Genomic DNA, 22,245 nt, shown 5'->3' on the forward strand with positions numbered 1-22,245 from the left:
ACACAAACATTTAAATGTTGTGTAATCATTTTAATGTGTTCAACATGAAGAACAGCTTCTCTCTTCACAATTGCCACATTTTAATTGATTATCAGTACAATATTTCTTCTGCATTTTATAAGTAACTTTTACAGGTTTTCTGTTGTAATTTTTTTTTTTTGCAAAGTATAACCTATAGCACAGTGATTTATAATTTAAGGTAATAGCTATTTTCACATTCTAATTTAGCTTTTTCTCTGTTTCATGCTTCTGAAGCTCTTTTGTTTTGTTTTTGCTTTGAGAGGTAGATTTAGTAAAGAATGGGCATGTCAAACTTACTGCCAAAATGCAATTATCGACAGCTGTACTGCTAATGTGCAGTTTCCAAGAATGCTAGAAAAATTCAGAACCATTATTGTAATACTTTACCAAAGTTTTCCTTTTCAGGCTTAAATTATTAAATAATCTCATAATGTATTTAACTGTTCACAAATAGATACAAGAAAAAGATAAAACAATGAAAGACATATATACAGGCACACCAAAATAACAACAAAACTATAAAAGGTTGCATATGGATGGAAACTTTTGTTTTGTTTTGCTTTTTAAAAGTGCATTAACGTCTTTCTTTTTTGTTCTACATAAAAACACATCAAATATTCCTAATGACATTACAAGAAAGGGGAGATATCTGAAGCTACCCTTTTTAGCCATTAATTTTTCCTCCTACCAAGTTAAAGTTGAAACCCTTCCATTGGTGCTTCCTGCTGCTGAAATACAAACTGTTGTTGGTTTTCATCCACTTGAGGTACAATACTGGGATCATCATCTTCTACACCAAAGTAATGTTCAATCAGATCAAAAGCCTTTTGGTAAATTTCCTGATTTTCATGGCTTTGCAGAAATTCGATTTTATCCAGGCCTATTAATGCAAAGCATATGTACAGAAACAAAGTTGTTACTCGAATTTCAACATATATTTAAGTCAAAATAATGAATCAATAGCATCCATCAGTCCACTGGCAATTGGATTGTTATTTTTATCTAATTAAAAAGATTAAAATATAATTTTTAAAGGTTACTTTCCATTTACAGTTATTACAAAATATTGGCTATATTCCCTGTGTTGTATACTACATCCTTGAGCCTATCTTACACCCAGTAGTTTGTACCTCCCACTCCCCCACCCCACTGGTAATCACTAGTTTACTCTATATGAGTCTGCTTCTTTTTTGTTATATTCACTAGTTTGTAGTATTTTTTAGATTCTACATATAAGTGATATCATAACTTTTATCTAATTTTTGCACATACTGATAGCCAACACTTATGCCTTATACTTCAAGAATGAAAGAATGGGGCAATGTGGTATGAAGAATAAGCACAGGCTGGGGAGTAGGAAGATCATAGACTCCACCCTTCTAGTTGTGTGATTTTTCCCAAATAAGTTTGGTTCCTCTGTACTTTAGTTTCTGAATTTTAAAATGACAGTTTTACATTATGTAACGCCACAAGTTGTTTCCAGAGTAATTGTGCTAAATAAAAAGCACAAAAAGGGAAAGCAACAAAATAAAAATAAAAAAACTGAAATACAAGCAAGCTACCACACAAGTTCTCTCACAGAATGAGCCAAAAGGTATCAATAAGGATAAATGAATACTATTTGGAAATCCAATACAGCCTATAAGTGAAACTGAAAAAGCTCATTTCGATAGTATAAGGAGAATCTACAGCGCTCTATTTTATTGCTTACAAGAAAATAATCTACATATAAGTCTGGGTGATGCTAAAAATCTTTTCCACTTATTACAGATAAACCTCTTCAATTATATGATTGCAGGATATAAGGAATAAGCAAAGTAGTCATATCTATATACAATCATAGAATAGCCTAAACTCTAGTATAACTTGGGATCAAAATAATGATTGTAGTAAGGAAATATTCTTAAATCAGTGATTGATATCTTTTATTTATATGATGTTTTAACCACTGACATTATATAATTTGAAATAAAGGCAAAGCGATCTCCCAGGCTTGGTTCAAGAATCACAAATAAAAGCTTGACTCAACCATATAATATAATAGGACTTAAGACAGAAAGTGAATATTTAATGGAAATATATTGAGAGGAAAAAAAACTGACTTAGATTCATGTGTTATCCTAAAATAAATTCCATGTGAGTTAAGTTAAATATTTTAAGACTCCAATCAGAAAAATCTAGCCAATAAATAAAATAATTTTCATCAAATCTCTGTGAGGACAATGACTTTGTAAACTTTGAAGGAATAGAATATTAGGCTGAACCATTTATTAATTATAAAAGAACATGGTTTATCTCATTAAATTAAAAAGGTAAAAAGGATGGGAGAAAACCCATATTAAAATAAACTATAAAATAAAATTAATTCAAATTTTTACCAAAAAAAAGACAAGTTGGTAACTGGACACAGTATAATAAAGATGTAACTGAGATAAGGAAATATACTAACACATGGAAAATACACACCACTTTCTACATGTAATAAAACAAGAAACACATAAAAGCAACTTGGTGGTACCATTTTACATTGGCTAAATCAGCAAAATCAACAAAACAAGTAAGAGGCAGTGACACTGCCGAGTAACATGCCTTCAGAAAGCAAAATGAGAAAACATATCAAAAACTTAAAAAGAAGTTTGTGCCCAAGCTCAGCAATAATATTCCTGAAATTTTATCCCCAAATATTAACTCAACAGAAGAAAAATATTAATATATATTATATTTTTGTATATTATATTTTGTATTATCTGTATATTATTATTTTGTATATTATAAATATTAAAATATATTAATAATATAATATTTTTAATAAAAATAAAAAATAAGCATCAGAAAGATGTTTATTTTGGCATATGTAAAGTGCAAAACGAATTGGAAACAAACTAATGGTCAACTACAAGAGTGTGGCTAAAACCCCACTTAATATGCCTAAAACAGCATGCAACATTCTCTTTTTATAACATTATGTGGCTATTGCAAATCACAGAAAATTATGCAAATCATAGAAATTATGTATTGTTTGGAGAAAATGTAAAATTCTCCAAAATGTTAAAAGTAGAACACCAAACTATACATGGACTGCAGTTATATCAATGTAAACTAATTCTGCATAAGGACAATGTAAAAAGGATGGTAAATAGTAAAAAGAAATTGTTAGGATAATAGAATTAAGGGTAACTGTAAAAAAAAGATATCAAAAATATTATACTGCTTTTACACAAAATATTTTTATAGAATTAGAGGGGGAAAATGCCTATGGTAGATAATTAAGAACTGACTAACTCTCAACCAAGTGGGTATATAGTAGTGAATGTACCTTAACATAATAAAGGCCATATATGACAAGCCCACAGGTAACATCATACTCAACAGTGGAAAGCTGAAAGCTTTTCCTCGAAGATCAGGAACAAGACAAGATTGTCCATTCTCATCACTTTTATTCAACATAGTAATGGAAGTCCTAGCCAGAGCAATTAGGCAATAAAAAGAAATAAAAGTCATTCAATTCAGAAATGAAGAAGTAAAACTGTCACCATTTGCAGATGGCATATTATATACAGAAAATTGTAGACCCCACCAAAAAACTGTTATAACTAATCAATGAATTCAGTAAAGCCACAGGATATAAAATCAATATACAAAAATCTATTGCATTTCTATACCCTAATAACAAACTATCAGAAAGAGAAATAAGGAAAACAATCCCATTTACAATTCCATCAAAAAGAATAAAATGCCTTGGAATAAACTTAACCAAGGAGGTTCATGAAAGACCTGTACAATGAAAACTATGATGAAAGAAATTGAAGAAGACACACATAAACAGAAAGACATTCTGTGCTCATGGATTAGAAGAATTAATACTGTTAAAATGTTCATACTATCCAAAGCAATCTACAGATCCAATACAATCTCCATCAAAATTCCAATGGCATTTTTCACAGAAATATAACAATTAATCTTAAATTTGTATAGAACCACAAAAGAACCCAAATAGCCAAAGAAATCTTGAGAAAGAAGAACACAGCTGGAGGCATCATGCTCCCTGATTTACACACTATATTATAAAGCTATAATAACCAAAACAGTATAGTACTGGCATATAAGCAGATCAGTGGAACAGAATAGGGAGCCCAGAAATAAACCCACACATATACATATAGTCAATTAATTTATGACAAAGGAGCCAAGAATATGCAATGGGGGAGAAGGACAGTCTTTTCAATAAGTGGTGCTGTGAAAATGATAGCTACATGCAAAAGAATGAAACTGGACCACCATCTTACACCATACTCAAAAACTAACTCCAAATGGATTAAAGACGCGAATGTAACACGTGAAACCGTAAAACTCCTAGAAGAAAATATAGGTGGTAAGCTCCTCGACATTGGTCTTGGCGATGGTTTTTTGAATTTTGGAGTTGATGCCAAAAGAAAAGACCACAAAAGCAAAGATAAACAAGTGGGACCACATCACACTAAAAAACTTCTGCACAGCAAAGGAAAACATCAACAATATGAAAAGACAACCTATGAAATGAGAGAAAGTATTTGCAAATCATATACCTGGTAGGGGGTTAATATCCAAAATATATAAAGAATTCATACAACTCAATAGCATAAAACCAAACTATCCCGTTAAAAAATGGGCAGAAGATCTGAATGGACATTTTTCCAAAGGAGATACACAGATGGCCAACAGGTACATGAAAAGATGCTCAACATCATTAATCATCAGGGAAATGCAAATCAAAACCACAACAAGATATCACCTTACACCTGTTAGAATAACTATTATGAAGAAGACAAGATAACAAGTGTTGGCAAGGATGTGGAGAAAGGGAACCCTTGTGCAGTGTTGGTGGGAATGTAAACTGACGCAACCACTATGGAAAACAGTACGGAGGCTCCTCAAAAAATTAAAAATATAAGTGTTGTATAATCCAGCAATTCTACTTCTGGGCATTTATCTGAAGAAAATGAAAACACTAACTCAAAAAATATATGAACCCTCATGTTCACTTCAGCATTATTTGCAATAGCCCAGACATGGAAGCAATCTAAGTATCCATCAAAGAATGAATGGATAAGAAAATGTGATATATATATATATATATATATATATATATATATATATATATATTCATTCCACACACAGTGGAATATTATTCAGCCATAAAAAAGAAGGAAATCTTGCCATTTGCAACAACCTGGATGGACCCTGAGGGCGTTACAGTCAGTGAAACAAGTCATAGATAAAGACAAATACTGTATAATCTCACTTATATGTAGAATCTAAAAAAACAAACAAATAAATAAACAAACAAAAAACGAGCTCATACATACAGAGCACAGACAGATTGGCGGTTGCCAGAGGCAGGAGGTGGGGGGTGAATTAAATGGGTGAAAGGAGCTGCCAAAAGGCACAAACTTCTAGTTTGTACAAGCTTTGGGGAAGTAATGTACAGCAATGGGGACTATAGTTAATAATACTGTATTGTATGTTTGAAAGCTTCTAAGAGAGTAAATCTGAAGAGTTCTCATTACAAGAAAAAAATTTTTAACTATGTTTCATGACATGAACTAAAATTATTATGCTCATTTTGCAGTATATACAAATATTGAATCACTATGTTATATACATGAAACCAATGTAATATATCACTTGTATCTCAATTAAAAAAATTGATAGTACTTATAAATTTTTGACTGCTTACCATATGCTTCTTCAATGAGGGCACAGTATGGATTAATGCCTATTCCATTCTGCTTACATTCTTGTTCTCCAAGACGTAAAATATTTTCAAGTCCATTTAAAGCCACTTGGACTATTTTAGAGTCCATAACAGTCAATAGGTCACAAAGTGGTTTAATGCAGCCTAAGGCTACCAAATACCTTCAGAGTAATTAAAAAAAGAAAAGTGGGGAAAAAACATTTTTAAAGATTTAAATAAATATTATTTATAGCAATGACATGAAAATATTCTTCAGCGAAATGCTACATAAACAATTAAGTATTCCTATACAATCTCAAACATCAAAAAAATTTAAATTTTCACTTACATAGGAACCTGAAAATTCTTACTCTCCTAGTTTCATAATTTAACATAATTAGCAATAAATGGTATTACAAATATTGCAAAAAAATACATGCAAGCAAATTGGTACTTACACCTGTTTTTGCATAGCATATGAGCACTAAGAATAATGGGCTCAAGGTTTATTTTTGTTTTTGTTTTTTACGGTTAGTTAGCCCATGAAACACATGGAGTCATATGGGGGTAGGTAGAAATGAAGACGGAGAAGAGACATCTAAATCAAACTTCAGGAAATTTCCCACAAAAACAATTGTAGTTAATGTTCTAAAACATCTGCTATGTTTCAGAAGCATAGAAGGCTTCTAGGAGCAAAACAGGCCATGTTGTGAATAATTTTAATAAATAATGATCACAAAAACTATTCTACTCATTTCCTAATGCTTTTTTCCTTTTCTAGTTGTTATTAGCTCTTTAAAGTAACTGATTTGTTCACTTGGCAAAAAGTCCACATTAAGCATGTCCTGAAATCCATATTAAACATGCTCTGAAGCCAGGCTGCATGCCTTCAAGTCCTAATTCCACTCCTTATTAGTTGTGTGATTTTTGAGTAACTTCTCTGTGCCTCAGTTTCCACATCTTAAGTGGGAATAATAATAGTACCAAACTCAGAAGGTTGCTGTGAGAATACTGCAGGCATTCAATAACAGTTAGTTTCCATCCCCCCACCCCCTGGCTTTTTTAAATGTGCATACCTTCACTGGAGCACTCACTTGCCATACACTATTACTGTGACTGATCAAATAGAATTGCTGAATGAATAACTATCTCACAGAGTTATAAAGTTAAAGTAAATAAAATACTTGAAAGTATCTGATGCACTGCTGATGCTCAATAATTGAAACGACTTAGCACAACAACTGGCACTCAGTAAATATTAGTGATATGCATGCTGAACCTTATCTGAGATCAAGACTTCTTCCCATATATGTAGAGTTAATGAAATGGTGAAAACTGGCTAGAAAAATAATGATCTCAGTTTGGACACTTGATTCATACTAATACATTTTAAGGAATAATATACGGAACAGACACAAAGACGAAAATAAATTGAAAAAAATACAACTGTTTATAGGTGGACAAACAAACTTTGGGCCCCTAAGCAGATAAAAATGACAGCAGCATTAAAAAAAAATACAAGTTAGAACAAATGAAAGACCTTGTTTTATTACTGCTTGTATTCATGACACAAATGAAATGGAAATAATACTAATTAAATCAAAGAAGAGGAATGGAAAATAAAAAGCAGAGACAGATGTTATCAACATGTAGAGATATGAATCTGAGAAAAGAAGGTAACAGTAGAAATGAAGGCAATAAGAGACAATGATCTCCCAATAAGTAGATTTCAAAATCCTCTACGTGATTTGTAAAATGGCATAGCAGCCTGACTTCTTGTTTTACAAATTAAGAAATAAATCAAATATGCATTAGAAAATATTTCCTAAATAGTCACTTAAAGAAACCTAAAAAGTCCTGAGTTTCATGAAGGGATCCTCAGAACAAGAAGATTCTGTAGGAAGTCAGGCTTTTATAGAATTGCAAAGTAGAATTTTGCTATCGAGGGAAAAAGAGTGAAAGCAGGGAATTCCCTGGCGATCCAGTGATTAGGATTCTGTGCTTCCACTGCAGAGGGCATGGGTTCCATCCCTGGTTGGGGAACTAAGATCCTGAAAGCTACGAGGTACAGCCAAAAAAAAAAAATAAAGAGTGAAAGCAGAAGACGAAATGAGATTTAGGAATTGATAATAAAAATTATAATAATGATAATAGCTAATCTTAGTACAGACCTTAATGTTTAGACAACATGGTAAAGCACTTTAAATGTATGAATTACATTTAATTGTCAACATACTACCACAAGGTACTATCCATTATTGAATCCATTTAAAAAATGAAGAAAACTGTGGATTAGAGAGACTAAATGACTTTGTAAAGGTCACACATCTTTTATTGAAGGAACAGGATTTGAAAGCAGGCTGACTTCAAAGCCCATATACCTATTATTTATATTGTTAGTAAAGGAAACAAATAAATAAACAATAAAAGGCTAGAATCAAAAAGCTATCCTAAAAAAAGAAAAAGAATAATTTATGGAAAAATAAAAGTGAGATACTAACCATAGGTAAAGCTAACAACCAATTAGGAATGTCTATTTCAATTTTATTTTAAATAAGTGGATATTTAAATTTATTAGCCATTTTATAAAGTTACATGCATGTGATTTTAATGGCCTAAAAAATACTTAATGCCCATGATAGTATATTTTTCAAATTAACACAGGCTTCTTCTTCAGATTTTTTTAACCTCTGATTTTTCATAAATAGTCTGCCAAGGAGAATGATGTTAATTATACTTTAAATGAAAAAAATAAACCACTGTGAATGAGTAACTGATACAACAAATGCTGTCATTTCATATTAGAAATGCTTATGAAACTAACTTAGAAATAATGTTTTAGTTTCATCAACAAATGAAAAATATGTATATTTGAAATTTTGTCCTATTTACATTTATAGAACAGTTTAAAAAATCTGTTTCACACCTTATCTGTTCTGGAGTGCCTCCTGATGTTGCATTAGTTATCGCCCAAGCTGCTTCTTTCCTGGTGCGAAACTCTGCTTTCTGAAGAATCTCAATTAATACAGGAAAAATATTTGCATCTATAACAGCCTGAGGAGAAAATAATAATACAGCATAATCAATGCAAATACTATTTTAAAAATATTAGGAAGTTAGGAAATATTGAAATATTAGGAAATTTTGAAACTTGTTGGCTTTAAAATGTCAGACTTTTTGGAAACACCTTTGGAAATATTTTATTTCCAATCTTCCAACAAAATTTCACATACTTTCTTTTTAAGACTGGAGAATATATTAGCAGAATATAAATTTTAAAGATGATAAAGCACCAGCATATGATTGATCAAAATGCATTAGTAATCACTGACTCAAGGAGCTTGATGGGACACTAATAAATCATTATTTAAAAGCTTTGAGAGGAAGATCATTGCCTAACTTATATTTAAGCCTAATGAAATTCAATCCCTTTTTAAAGACTAAATGTTATGTGTCAGGCACTGTACTAGAATGCCTACTACAAGTAAATGTTATTATTTTAAAGGAGGGAAGTCCAGTTCTTTAAAACACTGTTCAAGAATCTTTTAAGAATCTTTTTTTAGTAACTCACTAAAAAAAATCACCGATAAAATGCTGACTTTCGTCCAAAATGACTCCTGAGATCTTCCTGTTTTTTCAGATGTGAAAGGTATTTACCTGAATCTGAGCTCTATTTCCAGCAGTGATGTTTGAAACAGTCCAGCAGGCTTCTTTTCTGATTGACTCCTTTGAGCTACTCAGTAAGTGTAAGAGACAGGGTAATGCAGAGCAATTCAAAATTACCTAAAACAAACAACAACAACAAAAAAAATGGAAATAGAAAGTTTTATTGGAGAAAAAATACACAAAAATATACTAATTATTTGGTACAGATGAACCGGTTTGCAGGGCAGAAATTGAGACACAGATGTAGAGAACAAACGTATGGACACCAAGGGGGGAAAGCGGGGGGGTGGTAGTGGTAGTGGGATGAACTGGGAGATTGGGATTGACAGAGATACACTAATATGTATAAAATAGATAACTAATAAGAACCTGCTGTATAAAAAATAAATAAAATAAAATTCAAAACTTCAAAAAAAAATACTATTTAGAAACACAAAAATCATTCTGCATTAAAAATCATTAACTGCATTAAGAAAAAAGAAAAAAGCAATTCCTCTCAAAGTAAAACTTAAGCACTTGCTGTCTTCTACCCTCCCAATTTGCCAAAAGTTGTTCAATGTTGGTGTAGTGAAGTGCCCTGTTCTCAATCCACTCATCTGCAAATAAAAGCAGCGTATTCAGAGGTGTGTCCTTCAAGTTTACAAATACATTCAGAGTTCGACTGATACAACTATTTGAAGAGAGATTTAGTGAATTGTCAGCAACCATCCTCTAAGTTTTGCCAAATGAAAAAAATATACAGGGAAAAATATATCTATCTATCAACATATCTCAAACAGTCTGAAAGTATCTAATTCCATAACTGTTATGAAACCTTAATGTGTATAAGTCTGTTTCATTAAAATTTTTACTGTTCCATTTTCCATTTTCCTTTTATAAGTAAGTATAGTCTGCTTTGTCTCTTTATATTCTTTATTCCATGGCAAGATTAATTATGTTCCATTTTCACAGTACACACAATGATTTACATTAAGTTTACTTGGTGAAAAACATGAAGCAGTGCACCGAAATTCTGCTGAAAACAGTGTATGTTTAGAAGTGCATTTTATTTTAAAGAGCTATTTTAAATTAGTAACTATCAATTTCTAAAGATCTACTGTTTGATAACTAAGGTAAGTATCTAAATATGACTTTAAAATATTAAAACTGAAAGAATGTAGATTAGAATAAAAAGTTTACTTTATGATGGCAAACAAAGGAGAATTTAATGTTTCAGAGTTTAAGCTTCTGTCTTCAAGAAAGACTACCCCACATCTGAAGTCAATCTGACAACACACCTTTTTTTTTTGACACCTCACCATCCTCCAAGAGAGGCAGACAAAGACACACACACACACACACATACACAGAGTTAGTTACCAATCTGGAAATGTTTCCTTGCTATCCTTCCTTCCATTCTCATAATTGGTCTTCAATTTACTATAAAAGACCCTTCCATTTCCAACCCCACTTTTAACCTATTTATAATCAATCACCATCTCACTAGCAGTTTCTTTACCAGTCAAGTTTAACGCTTCTTAAACATAACTCACACGTCTGTCTCTGTACCTACGGTCACATAAATTTCTTCTAGTCTGCTGAAATTCTTCTCCACTTTTAAGATTTAGCTTTAGTTCCAACTCCTTTATGGAATCTACAAAGATTTCTCAGCACACTGATCTCTTTTTTAAATTTTTATACTATTTACTGACAAATCAGTTCTCAGCAAACATACTACCTCAGGTAATTTGATTTGTTTCAATATATATTTTCTCCTCAATTGAACTGTAAACCCCTCAAGAGCCAAACTCCTATCTTGTACTTCTTTACATCAATATAGGTCTAGGATAGTGCTTTCAGATAGAGGTATCTGAGATGGATTGCTTACTATCAAAAATATGCTTATTGTCACATTGTAGATGCCTGCATAATTATGGTAATGCTAACATCTTGATTAATATGTAATCAAGTGGTATGAAACATGATAAACTTCTTAAAGTTCATTATGTTACCAGTTCATCACATTAAAGTCTGAACTCACCTGTGTTTGTATATCATCACCAGTCACAATATTACCAACTGCTCTTAATGCAGGTGATACAACTTTATAATCATTGTGCCTAAAAGTAATAAAAATATGAACTTACATACTATATTAAAATTTACAGAAAACTTGCAAAAACTGTACAGAAAATTCTTGCATACTCTCTAACCAGAGATCCCATTCAAGTTTCACTAATTATCTCAGTAATATTCCTATAACAAAGAATCTAACCCAGAATCATGTGTTGCACCCATGTCTCTCTAGTCTCTTTCAACTCAAAACAGTTCCTTAGTTTTCCCTTTGACAATCACAAGCTAGTTATTTGGGGTTTTTTTGGTTCAGTGATTAAGACCAAGTTATATGCTTTTGGCTGAGATGTCACAAATGCTATATAGTCTTTTCATTACATAGTATTGGATGGCATATGGTATCTATTTTGTCCATTATAGTGGCACTGGCCCCTGGTCACTTAAGATGGTGTCTCCCAGATTTCTTCACTTTAACATTACCGTTTTTCCCTTTATAATTAATGTTTTGTGAAGAAATACTACTTTTAGACTATGTAAGATCCCATTCCTTAACCTACTTTCACCACGAGTTTTAGCATATCTTGATATTTATTGTCTGAATTATTACTAATTATTAGTATTGTTGCCCATGATGATTTTCTAATACTATCACTTCAACTATGTGTCTTTTCTATCTATCTATTGATCTATCTACTTATTTTAGTGTGGACTCATGGATTCCTATTTTATTCAGTAAGTTATGTTACTACAATTTATTTCAATGCTCAAATCATCCCAGGTTTAAGCAGTAGGAGCCCCTTCAAGTGGACTTCTGTGTCCTTTTGACATTTCTCTATTATTTGAGCACTCATTACTTTCTGGGTTCATCTTATTTTTTTCTCAGTCCCAGCCCTGGAATTAGTCATTTCTTCAAGAACCTGTTAACTCTACTTGGTGGAGAATAGTGTTTAAAAACCAAGATTTATGCATTTGGTGTGCTCATCTTGTTAGTACAGATGTGTCACTGCTCTCAGGCCCCTAAGAGGACACATAACATACATACACATATATTTACATATACATTTTTTTCTATATCTATCTCTTTATGATGAAAGCCATGAGTTCACATTGATACCTCTACTTCAGATCTAATACCACAAGATTATTCTGGCTTTTCTCCTTTTCATATGTATATCTCCATTTTCTAAGAATAAGAAGTTGGCTTCTATTATCATAATCTCTCTATATATGACCAGTCTTCTGATCCAGCTAAGCTGCTATCCTATCCCGTAGTGTGTTGGCTCCAACCCCTGCTCCAGCCTGCTTATCTGCTCTGCTCTAGTGGGTGCCATCCTTAACCTGGGTCCTGATCTGATCCCCCTGTTGGATCTGCCTTCCCATCCTCCTCAGATGCTGTCCTCAAGCTAGGGCTACAACCCCTTATCGAACCTCTCTTTTTCTACCATCTACCTTGTTTGGGCCTACCTAATGGTTTTCTGACAAAAGAAGAAAGGATGAAAGATAATACACTTTTTTAAAAGAAGAGGATGAGGAAACTACAATATCTTTCTAAAACAAGTTTTCTTACAAGTTTTTAACTTCTTTGTAAAGCAAATCTGTTCTTTTTAAGGAAGGTAGCAATAATAGCCCAGCAAAGAGAAACATGATCTTTAATACAAGTGAAATACTAAATGTTTTTCACTGCACGGACTTATACACAAATTAATTACTGTAATGAACAATTAACTAGATTATTATATATATTGGTTCTGTGAGAGCAGGAACTGTATTTCATACATCATTAATACATTGCACAACACTAGCAGGTAATAGGCATTCCATAAACACTTGTTGAATTAAGTCCCGCCCATTCCTGAAGAGATTAAAACTAGCAAAATTCATTAACAAACTGATTAGTTCCAAATAGAGGATATAAGAACTAAGTTTAAGGGTCAAATTATCAGTATTATAGCTATTCTGCAGAGTGGACTTGGTAGCTTTTCAGTCCTTCCTGAAGACAGTGATTCTTGAGATGTTTAGAAGGCCATTACTCTACTTGCTAAACTTAAAACACAATCATACACTTATTAACCATAAATTATAGTTACATCAAAAGTTCCACCAATCTTCGACAGACTCCAGAATCAATGACAGCTTGAATTTTATCATTGGATCCATCGGAGAGATAAGAAAGGGCCCAACACACATCTGCTAATACATCTGGGTCACTGCTAAACAACAATCGTGACAGGACATTTAAGCAAGGTGAAACCTGGAAGGGAAGAAAGAGCCAGTATTTAAAATTTTTCTCTATCTAAAACAAAGTTTCTTTAGGAAAATCATTTCTACTCTGTTTAAAATGAAAATTTAATGCTACAAAAATACCAGAGAAATTAAGACATTCTATTGTTTTAAAATTATGATCATGAAAACTATATATAAATATGAAACTGATTATGATTCCTATTTATCTTATATTGAATAAGATATGTGGTAATTTAAAGTTCTTAAAAATAATTAAATATGTATTTGGGATGCCCTGTCTATGTCCAAATCATACACACACCCCCTCAATGATTTAAAAAACAATAAAGTCCTACAGAGTTCTAGTTTTAAGAAAGTAAAATAAAAACATTTCTGTTTCTGTCTTCTCAGAAACAAGGAAAAGAAGAAATAGCAATACAAATCTCATCTTTGAGGAGTCCAGTAGACATTTATACCTGACCACAACTGGTGAACTACAGAAACTGAACTTTGGGGTATCAAGCATAGAGGAGGTTGAAATTAAACACTGGATTGGAAACTACAGAGATTAAGTAAAAGTTACATACTGATTGAATTGAAAACTTCCAGCCCTCTTGCAATTCCCAGCTCCCAGATCTCCAGTGGTATCACCTAGTCAACCCAATCTACCCACCTTCCAATAGGAGGGTGGAAAATTTGTCTCTAGAGAAACAAAACGGTTTTAGAAAACATACTGAAATTTTGAGTTCCTCAAAGAAAATATGGTTTTGCTGCCCAATTATTCTACAATGAAGCCCATAAGATAACGAGCCTGTACACCCATCTTCCAATCAGCTTTTTAGTGCCTGCCTCCTGAGTATTTCCAGCGTGTCAAGGATCACCAGATATATGAGGAGAGCCTCCAATAGGAAAGAGATCAAGACAAATAAACCATAAACAAAACAAAAATGTAGAAAGAGAGGCATCAGAAAAAAGAAAACTTCAAAAATTATAAACCCACAGATAAGAAAATTTGCTGAAACCATAAAAGAACAAAATTCTACATAAAAATGAGCAATCAAAGAACAAACAAAATTATTGTTGAGAATATAAAATATGATTGTGGAAATAAAATTTCAAAAAAATTTGAATGATAAAGGAATCTCTCTCATAGAAAATCACAGAAAATTTACTTAACAAAAGTCTTAAGCCCTATTAATGTGATATTACACTGTAAGTTTGGAATACGTAAGTAAACAAAAAAGACCAAGATTCCTAACTCTGAAGAGTTTACACTTTAGAGGAAGATTTTTTTTTAAGTTAATATAAATAATAAACACATATTATGTTAAAAGGTATTGAGAAAAAATGAGAGTAAAACGTGGGGGTCCGTGGCTGGGGGATAGTGATAGATTACATTAAGTACAGTAGTTAGGGTAGAGCTCATGAAACAGGTAACTTCTAAGCAAAGACTTAAAGATGAGGGAATTAGGCAGATATTAAGAAGTGTCGTAGGGCAGTGGCTCTCAAAGTGTGGTCCATGGACCCCCTTGAAAACTTTAGGGGGTCTTTAATGCCAAAACTATTTTCATAATTATACTAACACATAATTGGCCTTTCTCATTTTGTTGACATTTGCATGAAAAGTATAAAAGAAATGGTGGGTGTCATACAGAGTGAAGTAAGTCAGAAAGAGAGAAACAAATACCGTATGCTAACACATATATATGGAATCTAAAAAAAAAAAAAGATGGTTCTGATGAACCTAGGGGCAGGACAGGAATAAACATGCAGACGTAGAGAATGGACTTGAGGACACGGGGAGCGGGGAAGGGTAAGCTGGGACAAAGTGAAAAAGTAGCACTGACATATATACACTACCAAATGTAAAATAGATAGCTAGTGGGAAGCAGCTGCATAGCACAGAGAGATCAGCTTGGTGCATTTTGACCACCTAGAGGGGTGGGATAGGGAAGGTGGGAGGGAGGCAGAAGAAGGAGGGGATATGGGGATATGTGTATACATATAACTGATTCACTTTGTTATACAGCAGAAACTAACACAACATTGTAAAGCAATTATACTCCAATAAAGACGTTAAAATAAAAAAAAAAAAAAGAAACGGGTAAAACTATCAGCACATTTGCACAAATCAAAGCAGTGATACCAAAATGTACCACAGATCTTTGTATTCTTCATGTCCACACACTTGTAGTTAAAAGTGGGGAGGAAGAATAACCTTGAAGAAGCAGTAAAAATTACTAATTTTATTAAATCTCAACCCTTGAATACATGTCTTCTGAATATATTGTGAGATAAAATGGGAAATACACATAGAGCACTTCTGCATATCAAAAAAGTAAGATGGTGATCCCCAGGAAAAACACTCATTTGAGTTACAAGCTGAATTAGCTATTTTTTCCCATGGGAATACCATTTTTACTTAAAAGACTGTTAATCGTTATTCAGTCTTAGATACTTGGCAGACATTTGTTTTTGGAAAATAAAGTGAGCCTTTCCATTGTATATCTTTTGATTTTATGTATGTACAAATATTGTCTAGTCAATAAAAAAAAAATTACTAAAAAAAGAGTAAAGTCCCTTTAATCTCTAAAAATCTATAATAAGGAGACTTAAAAGTTTATGTAGACAGATTCCTTAATTTGTGTATTTTACAAATACCTTACTAAAGTTTGGAGGAGGATTTTTGCCTCTACATAAATTTGAGAGGGCCCATACTGCATTTCTGGTTGTTGTAAGTCTGTTTGAATTTGTTAATAACCTGCCAAGAAAAAGAAAAAAGGAATTGTCACTTCACATTCATTTTTCCTCTTTAGCTATTTTCTACTATCATAACATAAAAATTCTTAATATATTTTATAAGGAATTCAAACTGACCTGGTAAAATAGGAAAAGGGATTTTTAAAAATTCATTATATTTCCAGAAACAAAAATAAACATATAACAGTTCTATTTTGAAAATTTAAAAAATATGACCTGAATGGATTCTTATAAGACATAAAACATGTTCAAAATAAAGAGTGCCATGGTAAACTGACTTATTAATTTCTATATATTTTAAAAAGAGTATATTATTAGATTACTTTTTTTAACCATGAAAATAATACACTATACAAATTCATGAAGGAAGAACTATAGAGTCAAACTGAATGAAGATCAGCTGTTGAGAAGAGATAGTTTTTTTTGTTTTCTTTTGTTTTATTTTAAACAGATTGCCTATCTTAGTATTTTCATCTGCAATCTGCTATCAACCTGCTAGAAGTACAGAGAACCTAGCTTTAAAAAAAATTCTTTTTCTGGAGTGACTTCAGCAAAAATGGTAGAGAAGGGAACTCTGGGGGCCTAGCCTTCCCCGAAACACCAAAAAAGTTTTGCAAACTCTGTCAGAATCAACTTTATCAGAACTCTCCAAGAAAGTAAAAGTTCACAATAAGCAAGTAAACTTTTAATCAGGAAGGGGCTGAAATGTGGTAGGAGAGCTTTCTGGCAATATAACTTGCCTTTGCCCAATCCCCTCCCCAGCCTGGAAGCAGCCTTGAAGACAAAAGCTGGAGTTCCCACTGTGAGTTCTGGTTCCAAAAGGGGCTATGGAGACTTTGTTTCCAAGGAATTGTGTTTCTCTGTTTTGACCTGTCTGGGTACTCCCTGAAGGACCAATGAAGGGCTTGCCTTTATTTTGCCTAACTGGGAAGTCGCTCATTAAGATCAGTATCTGATTTGTCATCAAAAACCATGGAGGACAGAAGGCAATAATATATTTAAAGGGCTGAAAGAAAACTGTCAAAGAAGAATTCTATATCCAGCAAAATTACACTTCAAAAATGAAGGAACAACAAAAGCTGAGGAAATTCCATCACTAGTAGATCCACTTTATAAGAATAACTATAATAACTAAAATGTCCTGAAATAAAAGGACAATAAATAATGACTCAAGACAATATGAAGAAATATCACCACTAAAAATAACTACACAGGTAAATGTAAAAGGCAGTATCATTTTATTTTTGGTTTATAATTTCTCTTTTTTCTATGATTTAAAAGATACATATATAGAGCAATAATTACAAATCTATGTTAACAGGCACACAATGTATAATAATGTAATTTGTGACAACAGTAACTTATTGTAGGACAGAGATGTAAAGGAACAGAGTTTTTGTATAATATTGAGACTAAATTGGTATAAATTCAAAGTTGTTGTAAGTTTAAGATGTTAGTTGTACTCCTTAACCATTAAGAATATAACTAAAAAATATACTAAGAAGGAAATGAGAAGGAAATCAATACAGTATATTACCAAAAAAAAAAAAAATCAATTAAACACAAAAGAAGGCAAGAAGGAAGGAACTGAGGAACAAAAAAAGATTTAAGCCATAAGACACATAGAAAACAACAAAATGGTAGAAGTACTTCCCCATTAGTATTTACACTGAATGTAAATGGACTAAACTCTTGACTTAGAATTAAAAGGAAATGACTGGCAGCATGCATTAAAAAAAACAAATAAACAAAAACAATTCATGAACCATCTGTAACGCACTCACAAGACACTCATTTTAGATTCAAAGATACAAACAGGTTGAAAGTGAAAGGCTGGAAGAAACATTCCATGCAAATAATAATCCAAAGAGAGCCAGGGGAGCTATACTAGCATGAGAAAAATGGATTTAAGTCAAAAATTATTTAAGAGATAAAGAAGAACATTATATATTGATAAGAATGACAATCCATCATGAAGTTATAACACATAGCAACAGAGCAAGTATACAAAGCAAAAACTGACAGAATTGAAGGGAGAAATAGACAGCTATACAATCATAGTTAAAAACCTCAATAGAGTTTTCAATAATAGCTAGAACACTTAGACAGAAGATCAATAAGAAAATACTGGACTTCACCAACATTATAAACCAACTAATTATAATAGACACCTATATAACACTCTACTCATTAACAGCAGAATATATATTCTTCTCAAGTACACATGGAACATTCTCCAGGATACACTCTATGTTAGATCACAAAGCAAATCTGATATATTTTCAAAGATTGAAATCATATAGAATACAATGGAATGAAACAAAAAATCACTAAAAGAAGGAAAATTGGAAAGTTCACAAATATGCGGAAATTAAGTAACATACTCTTACACAACCAATGGGTCAAAAAAAGTCACAAGGAAATTAGGAAATACTTCGAAATAAATGAAAATGAAAACGCAACATGCTAAAACCTACAGAATGCAGTGAAAGCTCAGAGGGAAAATTATAGCTGAAAACACCTACATTAAAAAAGAAGATCTCAAAAAAATATAACATAAACCTTCATCTTAATTAAGAAACTAAAAAAATTAGAGCAAACAAAACCCCAAGGTAGCAGAAGGAAGGCAATAATAAAGAGCAGAAATAAATGAAACAGAGAAGAGAAAAACACTAGAGAAAATGAACTAAATCAAAAGTTGATTCTTTGAAAGAAAAATCAACAAAATAAACAAAACTTTACCTAGACTGACAAAGAAAAAAAGACTTAAATTAGGAATGAAAGTGGGGATATTACTATTTATCTTTCAGAAATACAAATAATTATAAGAGAATACTATGAACAATTATAAGCCAACAAATTGGATAACCCAGAAGAAATGAACAATTTCTCAGAAACACATAAACTACCAAACTGACTCAAGAAGAAACAGAAAATCTAAATAGATATATAACAATAACAGATACTGAACCAGTAATCAAAAACTTTCCAATAAAGAAAAGTCCAGCATGAGACGGCTTCACTGGTAAATTCTACTAAACATTAAAGAAGAATTAAATCCTTCTCAAACTCTTCCAGGAAATAGAACATTCCTACCTTGTTTTATGAGGCCAGCATTACCCTGATATCAAAGCCAAAGACATCACAAGTATGTATGTATATTCCTAGTAGATACGAAAAATCTTTAACACAATTCTAGGAAACTGAATCCAGCAACATATTAGAAGGATTATACACTATGAACTAATGGGATTTATCCCAGGAATGCAAAGATGATTCAATGAACAATAGCAAACAATATAATACACCACAGTAATAGCATGAAGGAAAAAAACATGTGATCATGTCAATTGACACAGAAAAAGCGTTTAACAGATCCCAACACCTTTTCATGATAAGCAAAGATGATTCAATGAACAATAGCAAACAATATAATACACCACAGTAATAGCATGAAGGAAAAAAACATGTGATCATGTCAATTGACACAGAAAAAGCGTTTAACAGATCCCAACACCTTTTCATAAGAACATTCAACAACCTTGGAATATAAGGAAACCACCTCAATATGATAAAGGATATTTATGAAAAACCCACAGCTAACATCATTCTCAATGGTGAAAGAGTGATAAAAAACAAGACAAGGATACCTGCTTTTGCCACTTTTATGCAATGCTGTACTGGAAGCTCTAGCCAGAGCAATCAGGCGATAAAAAGAAATAAAAGGCATCCAAATTGGAAAGGAAGAACTATCACTATTCACAGGTGACATGACCTTATATATACAAATCCAAAAAATTCCACACAAAAAACTAATAGTGCTAATAAATGAATTCAACAATGGTGCAGGATACAAGATCAACACACAAAAATCAACTGTATTTCTACACACTGGGTACTGAACAAGTCAAAAAACAAGTCAAAAAATCCAAGAAATGACTGCATCTAAAATTGCATCAAAGAGAATAAAATACTTAAAGATGAAATTTAACCAAGACCTGTACAGTAAAAACTATGAAATATCATTGAAGAAATTAATGAATACTTAATTATATTAAAAGATATCACATGTTCACAGATGGAAGACTTGATTTTGTTACGACAGAAATACTCCACAAAGTGATAAGTGATATACAGTTTCAATGCAATCACTATCAAAATGCCAATGGTATTTTTTAGAAATGGAAAAGTGAGGCATCAAATTTGCATGGAATTACAAGGAACCTTGAATAGCTAAAACAACATGGAAAAAAAAATTGAAGGTAAACTGAAGGACTCACACCTCCTGATTTCAAAACTTACCATGAAAGCTACAGTAATCAAAACAGTTACTGGCATAAAGACAGACGTACAGATCAATGGAACAGAATGTAAGAATCCAGAAATAAACTCACACATGGATGGTCAACTCATATTCACCAAGGGTGTCAAGACCATTCAATGAGGAAAGAACAGTCTCTTCAACCAATCATGCTGGAACAAGTGGATGTCCACATATACCTCATGTCATATAAAAAAAATAGCTCAAGATGGATCAAAAATGCAAATATAAGAGATAAAACTATAAAACTCTTAGAAGAAAACAAAAGGGTTTCATGACCCTAGATTTGGCAATGGTTTCTTACACATGACACCGAAAACATAAGCAACAAAGGAAAAAAATAGATAAATTGGACTTCATCAAAATTAAAAACTTTGTGAATCAAGGAAATTATCAAGAGTGAAAAGACAACCCAGAGAATGCAAAAAAATTTAAAAATCATATATCTGACAAGAATCTATCCAGAATATATGAAGAATTCTTATAACTCAACAACAAAAAGACAAATAACTGAATTTAAAAATATGCAAAGGACTTAGATATTTCTCCAAAGAAGATACACAAATAGCCAACAAACGTATGAAAAGATGTTCAGTGTCATTAGGAAATGCAAATCAAAGCAAAATGAGATACCATCTCACATCCACTAGGATGGCTTAAATCAGAATAACAGACAAATGTTGGTGACAAAGTGGAGAAACTGGAACCCTCACACACTGCTGGTGGAAATGTAGAATGGTGCAGCTACTGTGGAAAAAGTTTGGTGGTTCCTAAAAACTTAAAGATAGCATTACTACATTACCCGGCAATTCCACCGGTAGGTAATACCTAAAAAGAATTGAAAACCGGTGTTCAAACAAAAACTTGTACACGAATGTTCATAGGAGTACTATTTACAGTAGTCAAAAGGTGGGAATAATCCAAATGACCATCAACTGACGAATGTACCACAAAATGTGGTACATCCATACAATGGAATATTATTTAGCTATAAGAAGAACAAAGTATTGATACATGCTACCATATGAATGAACCCTGAAAACCATATGGTAAGTGAGAGAATCCAGACACAAAAGGTCACACACTATAATGATTTCATTTATATGAAATATCCAGAATAGGTAAATACATAAAGACAGAAAGCAGATTAGTGGTTTCCAAGGACTGAGGCACTGGAAAAAGGGGATATGACTGCTTAATGGGTACTGGGGTTTCTGTCTGGGGTGATAAAAAGTTCTAGAACTAGATAGTGGTTATGATTGCAAAACACTATGAATGTACTTAATGGCAGTAAATTGTACACTTTAAAATGGCAAATTTTATATTGTGTATATTTTATCACACACACAAAAAATATGTTCTAAAGGTTTTCCTATAAAGAGTCTTTGAAGCCTCCTAAAACCATAACTCATTTAGAAATAAATTAGTTACACTGATTTTCTATATCAGGGGTTGACAAACTTTTTCAGTAAATACTTCTGGCTTCACA

General features: G+C 32.3%; 1 protein-coding gene across 1 annotated transcript in view; it reads right to left on the bottom strand.

Annotated features, from left to right (window-relative positions):
* Positions 1-618: 618 nt before the first annotated feature.
* Positions 619-22,245, bottom strand: part of KPNA5 (karyopherin subunit alpha 5) — a 39,834-nt gene continuing 18,207 nt past the window's right edge. The window contains exons 8-14 of the mRNA XM_061206892.1: positions 16,337-16,436; positions 13,540-13,703; positions 11,421-11,499; positions 9,392-9,517; positions 8,661-8,788; positions 5,738-5,916; positions 619-901 (exon numbers count right to left, since the gene is read on the bottom strand). Of these exons, the coding sequence (XP_061062875.1) occupies positions 714-901; positions 5,738-5,916; positions 8,661-8,788; positions 9,392-9,517; positions 11,421-11,499; positions 13,540-13,703; positions 16,337-16,436 (964 nt within the window). The 3' untranslated portion in view covers positions 619-713. The remainder of the gene's footprint in view (positions 902-5,737; positions 5,917-8,660; positions 8,789-9,391; positions 9,518-11,420; positions 11,500-13,539; positions 13,704-16,336; positions 16,437-22,245) is intronic.

The sequence above is a fragment of the Eubalaena glacialis genome, chromosome 12, assembly GCF_028564815.1.
Source record: "Eubalaena glacialis isolate mEubGla1 chromosome 12, mEubGla1.1.hap2.+ XY, whole genome shotgun sequence".
NCBI classification, from domain to species: Eukaryota; Metazoa; Chordata; class Mammalia; order Artiodactyla; family Balaenidae; genus Eubalaena; species Eubalaena glacialis.